This window comes from Varanus komodoensis, unplaced genomic scaffold (genome assembly GCF_004798865.1).
Source record: "Varanus komodoensis strain SLA01 unplaced genomic scaffold, ASM479886v1 scaffold50, whole genome shotgun sequence".
In the NCBI taxonomy this organism is placed as follows: domain Eukaryota; kingdom Metazoa; phylum Chordata; class Lepidosauria; order Squamata; family Varanidae; genus Varanus; species Varanus komodoensis.
The window spans coordinates 3,749,216-3,758,214 of record NW_025336088.1 but is presented as its reverse complement, the minus strand read 5'-3'; the positions used below and the strand labels follow the sequence as shown (position 1 = coordinate 3,758,214).

At 46.2% G+C, this 8,999-nt stretch overlaps 1 protein-coding gene across 1 annotated transcript in view; it reads right to left on the bottom strand.

Annotated features, from left to right (window-relative positions):
* Positions 1–2,106: 2,106 nt before the first annotated feature.
* Positions 2,107–8,999, bottom strand: part of PSMD3 (proteasome 26S subunit, non-ATPase 3) — a 19,630-nt gene continuing 12,737 nt past the window's right edge. The window contains exons 10-12 of the mRNA XM_044447056.1: positions 5,941–6,096; positions 5,127–5,177; positions 2,107–2,262 (exon numbers count right to left, since the gene is read on the bottom strand). Of these exons, the coding sequence (XP_044302991.1) occupies positions 2,185–2,262; positions 5,127–5,177; positions 5,941–6,096 (285 nt within the window). The 3' untranslated portion in view covers positions 2,107–2,184. The remainder of the gene's footprint in view (positions 2,263–5,126; positions 5,178–5,940; positions 6,097–8,999) is intronic.

Sequence of the window (8,999 nt, the reverse complement as noted above, 5' to 3'; positions counted from 1 at the left end):
TCTTCTGTGGTGGCACCCTGTTTGGAACAACCTCACCATCTTTTTTAGCACCTGGTTAAGCCAGCCTTCTCTAGGGAGGCCTTTAAGGATCTCTCCAGCCATCCAGCAGCCTGATGGGTTTATCCAGTACCGTTATTTTCCTTATGGGCCAGGTCTTTTTCATTGTATTTAATGTATTTTAATTAATATTAAATGTTTTAAATGCTGTTTTATGTATTTTTTATTCTTTGTTTATGCATTGTATAAAAATGCTGTTTTATGTACTGTGAACCACCCAGAGACCTTTAGCTATGGACAGTACAGAAATGTAGTAATACATTGAACAATAATTTCTTAAAATCTGTTGACTTGATATTGGAACAGTCAATGAAAATGCTTCAAGTCATCTAACAGGAATGTCAGTGTTCACCCATTCATTATGTGCGAGGCAATGATGTACACGAGAGCATTTAATGAAAACAAGCTTTTTGAGCAATATGCATAGAGAAATTGGGCTCCACACACAGTACAGTATTACTGAACTGCAGCCTGTCAACATGTTGAAAAATCATACACAGCTGCACACTGTCCTTGTAAGCACCACAGAAAGTCAATGTCTATTTGATCAAACCACCCTTGGTCAATGTTACCTGAGGAAAATCTACATCAGCCACTACCTGACTTCCTCTTGCAGATTCCAACATTTATTTGGAAATAAAGCTTGCAATATCCATATGCCTACACAGCACCACTAACTATTGCTGCTTCTAAAGTAGCAACACTCAGAATAAAAAAGTTGAAGCCAGGATGGAGATGTAATGAGGTGGTTCCTATACCTACCACTATCAATGTAAGCTCACTGGGACACTAAAAAGCAGAATTGGTGAATGAAATGTTCCCTCTTCATGGCTTAGATTAGCTTCTTCCAACTTTTGGAGGTGTGTCAAGATGTTCTTGTAAACCTGTACAACACATGATGTCCAGGGTGGTGATGTCCAAACTGGTTACTCCCTCAATAAAAGTCTTTGAGCCCAAATTAGGCTCCTGTGAACAGCATCTTATACTTTCAGTGGCACACTAAGGAATGATAGTCAAAGAGGCTATGGTGCTATTTCTAGTGAAAGCATGGAAGATGGATGCTTATATTACTCTTAGTCCCAAGGTATAGCAAGGAACCCTTTAAAGAAAATGGCATGTTCTTCATACTATGGCTGGTAGTCTACAGTGCAGTAAGAAGAGCTGCTTTGAATGCACCCCTCAAGAAACAAATTCTCAAGCAATTTACCACCTTGCAAATATTCTGAACCTCATCAAGTAATATTGTCATGCAGTCTCTTGAACTGGTCATTCTTCTGTGAAACGTTTCACACTTAAATGATGAATGAATGTCTGAATGGACGCCCCCTGCAGTCCAAGAACAATTTGAGATGCACAGAAGCGAGAACGCCAGCAGACTCATTGACAGCATCAGCATGCAAAGCTCTACCTAGATTTCATTGCTTCACTGCCTGTGACTACCTAGCAGCCTTTCAAGAAAAGGAAAGATTCACCCTTTCAAAATTCTGGAAAGAAGAAAAAATTCACAAGCCTCTTTTCTGCTTTGGAGCTGAAGCACAAAGGGGGGGCGGGAAATACAGAATTTGCACTGTGGTTTCCTGTGGCTTAAGTGTTTATAGGATTTACATAACTTAAAGTCCACTACCAAGATTGACTTTCCACCTTTCCAAGGAATTTCCCATTAGACTGAGGACTGTTGCTCCACATAATATTCTGGACAAAACACATTCCATTTTCCCGAAACTTTTTATTTAAAAGCCCTAAACAAAGTTTGACAAAGGTCTCCTACTTGGAGTTACTCTGCCAGCTGAAGTTGAAGAGGTGTTCACAGTGCCACCATACCTGCCACTGCTCTCCCTCCTTCCCTCCCTCCCTCCCTCCCTCCCTCTGTTCTCCTAAAAACACTGAGGACAACAGCAGATTTATTTAGCTCCTTGTGGATATTTATGACTGAAAACCACAAAGAAACTTTAAAAGACTGCCTCTTCAATTTATGCTGTTATTTTCTCTTCCAGGGCCAATACAGGGTACCACCCTTAACATGCAAAATATAGAAAGAAAGGCAAGTTCTGGGTTTCAACCAGTAGACAATGGTTTGTATTAGACAAAAAAAACCAAAACAAAATAAATGTAATAATCCCAGGGGCATCAAGGGAAACCATCGTCATCATCCTCTGCCATTTCCTTGGCAAATTCTAGATCCTGCTGCTCACGCTCCCGGCGCTCCTGCAAAGCAAAACGTAATGTAGTTTAGTGCAACTCTGCTGGCATGAAGAGTAGGCACATCCTCACAGGAAGCTCAAGGAGACATCTCATGCAATAGTTTAAAGAGGCTAGATACTTTGAGAAAACATGTATCTTTGTTATAAACCGTCTCAAGAACTTCAGCTATGTGTGGTGTAGAAACAAACAGCAACAGCAACAACTTTCTACTTTTCAAGCTGTGTGTACGGCTGACACAGTATAATGGAAAATAGCCATTATAAGCAGAATGAGAGCTGTTTTTGGGAATATGCAGCCTGAGTGGTATAATGAAAATATGTATCTTCCTAGAAAAGATGCCTTGTAGGTGACATTTTTTTAAGTCACAGGGAAACAAAACCAGGAGTTCTTCCTATGCATTAGTAATGCCATAACTGGGGGCACATCTAGTCCTGTTAACCAAGAGTGTTTCTGAACAATGTTCTACAACAGCACACTTGGTGGTTGCGACTGCAAATGTGTACAAGCACCTGCCTACCTCCTGTTCTTTCTTAGGTCAGAGAAAACAGACCCCAAAAGAGACTGTACAAAGGAAAAGTGTAGTTTGCAGCTGCTTTAACATGAGCCATCCTGTACTGAACTAAGGGGAGCGGAGATGTGGCAAACAAATGCTGGCCTATATAGAGAGAGAGGCGGCTGCACTTCCCCCTTCCTACAAGTGGGTAAATCCACCAAGAGGAGCTAGCTTTTTATTACCTTGGAACACAGGATTATGGTTAACTGCACCCAAGCTGAGCTTTGCAAGTCAGCTTTTGCTCATCCACTTTTGATGAAGCACCCACCAGCTGCATGCCCCAGCATGCCGCTCATTCTCTCTGTGCTTTATTACACTGGGGCTCCGGCTTAAAGTGATGTTGCAGTGCCTGAGGAAGAGATGGTGGGGACGAGGAATAGCAGAGAGATCTGCATGAATGGAGAGTGGTAGTAGAGGCAAGACGGGGGAATATAGGGTGCAGAGAACACACCCACTTTTAATCTTTCCAGAAGAGAGCTCAGGGCTGTTTCCCTAGGATTAGGCCACTTTGTCAAATCCCATCAAAAAAAAAAAAAAAAAAAAAGAGTAAAATGAAGTGTCATGTTTTTAAACAAAAAAATTGAAAATGCAATTTTTTTTGGAGGGTGTGTGAAAGAAATGCCTATATGCTTCAAGTTGCAAAAAAAAAAAAAACCCTTTGCTATCATGAACAAAAGTAAACCTTGAAAAATACTGTACTACAAAGCACAGTAATTTTAAAGTCATTCAAGAACAGCTGCAGAACAAAATAACAGCATAAAAAAGAATCTGGCAAAGACCAAATGAGAAAATCAATAATGTCGTATAAGTCAACCAGTGAAATTCTGCCCGCACCACACAAAAAGCATTCAGATGATCATTAGATAAAAGGAGTACATTGTGGCTGCAGCTTTGTTGACTATAGAGAAACTTTATACAGGCCAGTCTCAAACTGAATTAATAATTTGATTCAGGATACTGATAACTGTTTTCTGAAAGCTTCTGCAGCTCTATTCTCTTGCAGCCTAGACTGTGGATTGTAACCCTCATCTGAACATCTTTTGAACTGTCCCTGACCCTTTGGCTCCACCTGCTGCCCACACTGCCTCTTCCCACTGCAGGATACAGCCCCTGCCAAATGTCCCCACAAAGGAATGCAGCCCTGACAGAAAAAGGGGTTCCTACACTAGCGGATCTCTACATGAGCCACAGGGGCCCCAATGGGCCTTTCCCTATTTCTAGGAAGTCACAGTAAGTTTCTGAGGGGGCCAGCCCAACTTAACTGCCAGGTGTATGATCAATTTGTCCTAATCCTCACATCTCATTCTCTGTGCCAATGTCAGCTGCATATTTGTGTACTGGATTTATATCTCACTTTTTTAAAGCAGCTTACATCATTCTTAGTTTAGATTAATGATCAGTGTTGATGGTAAAGTACCTTTTTTCCGGCTAACAGCAACTACAAGGGGGTCACAGAGGTAACTGAGGCTCCAAAGGCAGCCATGAGCAAAAAAGAGGCTTTCATGCATCAAAAGTGCCAAGGCAAATTCTTGCCTCTGCTGTGCTTCACACAGATAGCCATTTTCAGCCATCTAGATGAAGCAGCATGGAGAGGGAGGGAAGAAAGCTTAGAGCGCCATCTGGATACTGCAGGAGCTCTTGGCACCAGCCTCCTCCTCTCTCTGTGCCCTTTCTTCCTCTCCAAGGCCAATTTGTGACCTGAGGCATCTGGCAAGGCAGAGGAGTTGGTCTTCAGAGTCCCAGAACAAAAGGTTGAAGGATGCTAGAGTTTGGACTCTGAATGATCCTGAAGTTTCCCCAGGTAACTTCAAAAGGACACATAAAATGTCTGTAAAGGAGCAATCCAAAGCTTCCAAGGAGAACAGCAGAAGGACCTGTAGATGTTGTAGTCTGCAGAAGTTCCACCTTGATCTGTGTAAAATTACACTGCATATTTTGTAAATATGCCAAGTTGACCTGTTTTATGCACCAAGTTAGGAATCATGCATTCTAATTTTTTCAAGCAATGAAATATATTTATGTTATATCTGGCTCAAATCTACTGTCATTCAATTAATTGTTGGGCTAGATGGCCACCCTTCCTTTCCACTTGTCATTCTGGGCCATACAGATTCCTGTGCTTGTGCCATAACCATAATATGGTTACTTAGAGTTACTGGAGATAATGGTGATGGGGGAGGAGATGAACAGAACTGTTGGGCTACGACAGGCTTATAGATCACCTCTTGAGGCACCACATCCATGGACCACAGTTTCGTGCAAATCCCTGCCCTAAGCCAAGTAGCTTTCTGAGCAGTTGCAAGGGAAACCTCACCTCTGCAGACTCCAGGTCCTTGTTATAAGACTTCGGAGGGAACCTCATAGCCTGAAAAGGAGATGGGGAAATGAGATGCAGTAGTCAACAAAGAATTGGAAGCAAGTCCCACAGGGCAAACCTCAGGCAAAAAATCTAGACATAAAGGGTTTCAATGGCAGAGACACCCTGCTCTTCAGCTTCAGAATGGTGGGAAAGCTCCACACAACTTTCTCTACTATGACGTTGGCATTAGGAATCAAATCTTTAAGTCCAGTCTCCCAGGATTTCTTCTTGTCACTACTTAAGATTGCCTTTTGCAACAATAAATCATTCTGCATTGGCATGTTGCTCTAGAGTACTCAAAGTACGTCTCATGCTCTCAGTAATTCTTACAAAATAGTTATTATTAGACCCACACTGCAGACAGAGTTGAGACTGAGAGAGAAAGTGGCTTGCTTAGGGTCACCCAATAAGTTCACACTTGGTTACTGAAACACAGAACTTCTGGATTCCTGGATTAGCTTCTACATTACCCTAGTTACCCATTTCCCCATGTTTCCTGAGGAAAATGTACAGGAATCCAGTTCCCATCATTATATGATTTCATTACTATCACTAGCTATCAAGCCCTATGTAAAAAAAGTAGTAGAGGAATGCATGAGCTGCAGCATCAGCAATTCTAGTTTGATCGTAACTGAAAGGTACAGGAGTCTTGATGAGGACTGGAAGTTACCATGTTCTAACTTTAGGGTATTAACTCTCATCTTTTTTTCATCTTGTGCAAACAAAGCACCCATCCCTGTAGGACATCAATGTAGACTTGCTCCTTTACCTTGACAGACATATTGTGAATGTCAAGACAGAAGGAGATACGTTGGTGGAAGGCCAGCTGGGGTTCCCGTGTGGAGTAGATATCAGTCATCTCCTTAGACTGGACATAGCCCTTTTCATGATTGATGCTGGCTTCAATCACACCATCCCGTATGGCCTGGAACCACAGACAAGAAAGGTCAGTTACCTTCCAATGATATGGTTTGCAGGAGCCAAGCAAAACAGAACTGCAGTAAAATCTTACAAACTTTCCTGAGAGAGTAATTTTTAGAGAGGATTTGTTCGGCTCATGTATTAACAGACATGCCCCTGATTCCAGATGCAGGGTGGCAAGGTTGGATTGTTTGCTGAAGGAAAGGGAGGAAACTAGTGCGCTGGACGGCCCCACCTCCATCCGTGCTGCCCGGAGCCCGTGTTGCCCAGACCTCGCCGCTGCTCCGCTGCTGCCTGCTGCTGCCCTGCCGCAGAGGCCAGGACCACTGGCCCAGGACCCTGCTCCAGCCTGCTTCCCCTGGTGCGTGTGAGAGATGCACCGGGATGGGGAGGGGCACGGGGAGGGGCCCTGCGGGTCACAAAGCGCCGGCGGCCTTGGGCCGGCGCCATTTGGGGGCCAAGCGGGGGGCTGGGCTGGCCAGGGACTTTGGCCGTGGTTTGGTTTTATCTGTGGGCTAGCGGTGGATTACGGTAGGATGTTTTTAATGGTTTTAATTTTGGTTTTAGATTGCTTTTAATTGGTGCATCTCGTGCTTTACTATGATGTTGCCTGGGGAGCGCGGGAGCGCTGCCATCGGGGTGGTGATGGGGAATGGACGTTATGGCATTGGGGGTCTAACAGGTCAGCATAGAAGAAGGAGGGACAGATGGTTAACACCTGTCCCTCTTTCTGGTTATTCCCCCAGCCGGCGGGTTCCAGGTAGACTTGTCAACTGCCCTCCGGGCCTGTCAGTGCTGCTGCTTAATGCCAGGTTGGTCCAAAATAAGGCAACACTCATCCATGATTTGATCATGGATGAGAGGGCCGACCTGGCTTGCATCACAGAGACCTGGGCGGGTGAGGGGTGGGGATGTTTCCCTCTCACAATTGTGCCCGCCCGGGTACCTGGTCCAGCACTGACCATGCCTGGAGGGGAGGGGGGTCGCTCTGGTTTATCGAGCTTCTATTTCCCTTATGGGGCTTCCTGTCCTCTTGAGGCCAGGGCTGGAGTGCCTCCACTTGGTGTTGGGCGATCGAGACAGATTGGGGATTCTGTTGGTGTACCGTGCACCCTTCTGCCCAACAGACTCCCTGCCTGAGCTGATGGAGATCGTCTAAGACCTGGTGTTGAAGATTCCCAGGATGCTGGTCCTGGAGGACTTCAATCTCCATGCCGAGACGGTTCTAACCAGGGCGGCTCAGGACTTCATGGCCTCCATGGCGGCCATGGGGCTGTCTTAACACGTCATTGGCCCGACCATGAACGTGGACACAATCTGGACCTGGTTTTCTCGACGGGGCAGGAAGAGGGTGATCTGAGGGTGAGGAATTTAAGTCTGACGCCCTTGTCATGGTCAGATCACTTCCTCATAAGGTTTGAGCTTGAGAGCGGCCTTTTCCTCTGCAAGGGTGCAAACCCGATTGTATTGGTCCGCCCCCGGAGCCGGATGGATCCTGATGGATTCCTGGAAGCTCTGGGGGATTTTCTGGTTGACAAGGTTGGTGATCCTGTCGATGCCCTGATTGAACTGTGGAATGAGGAGATGAACAGGGCTATTGACACGATCACTCCCAAGCGTCCTCTCTCACCTGGCAGAGCCCTTTCATCTCCTTGGTATACACCTGAATTACGGGCGATGAAGCAGGTTGGGAGGCGTCTAGAGCATACGTGGAGGAGATCACAGGGTGATTTTGACCGAACACACTTAAGAGCCCACTATCAGGCCTATGCTGTGGCGGTGAGGATGGCGAAGAAGAAATTCTTCTCTGTTTCCATTGCCTCCTCACAATGCCGTCCAGCGGAGCTCTTTCAGGTGGTGCAGGGGCTGGTACATCCGGGCCCAAAGAAAGATCTTGTGCCACCCTCGAAGGCCCGCTGTGACAACTTTGCCAAGCATTTCAGGGAGAAAATCGCTCAGATTCGCCACGAGCTTGACTGTACTATTGAATCAGATTCTACTGGGGAGATGCCATCGACGGTGTCGAGTCCACAATTAATGGATGAATTTCAGTTGTTGCGGCCTGATGATGTGGACAAGGTGCTTGGACAAGTACACCCTACCACCTGCTTACTAGACCCATGCCCATCCTGGCTACTTAAGAAAGCCAAGGACGGGATTGTCACCTGGATCCTGGAGGTGGTCAATGCCTCTAAGGCATCCCTGGATCCAGAGGTGGCCGCCGATTATAGACGGGTGGCCAACATCCCATTCCTGGGCAAGGTGCTAGAGCGGGTGGTGGTGGGACAACTCCAAGCACTCTTGGATGAAACTGATTATCTGGACCCATTTCAGTCCGGCTTCAGACATGGATATGGCACTGAATCTGCCTTGGTCGCCCTGTACGATGACCTGTGCAGGAAGAGAGACAGGGAGTGTGTCCCTGTTAGTTCTCCTGGACCTCTCAGCGGCTTTCGATACCATCGACCATGGTATCCTTCTGAATAAGCTAGTGGGATTGGGAGTTGGAGGCACCGCGAGGCGGTGGTTCCACTCCTATCTCAACAGCTGATTTCAGAAGGTGGTGCTGGGGTACTATGGCTCTGCGCCATGGCAGTTATGCCATGGAGTTCCGCAGGGATCCATTTTGTCCCCTTTGCTATTTAACATCTACATGAAACTGCTGGGAGAGGTCATTAGGAGGTGCGGGCTGCGGAATCACCAGTACGCTGATGATACCCAGCTCTACCTCTCGTTTTCCACCAATCCAGGTGAGGCAGTGGCTGTGCTGAACCGGTGCCTGGCCGAGGTAATGGGCTGGATGAGGGCCAATAAACTGAAGCTCAATCCAGACAAGATGGAGGTCCTGTTGGTGGGTAGCTCGGGCCTCGGGATGAGGGACTTGGGCCTTGTCCTAAATGGGGTTGC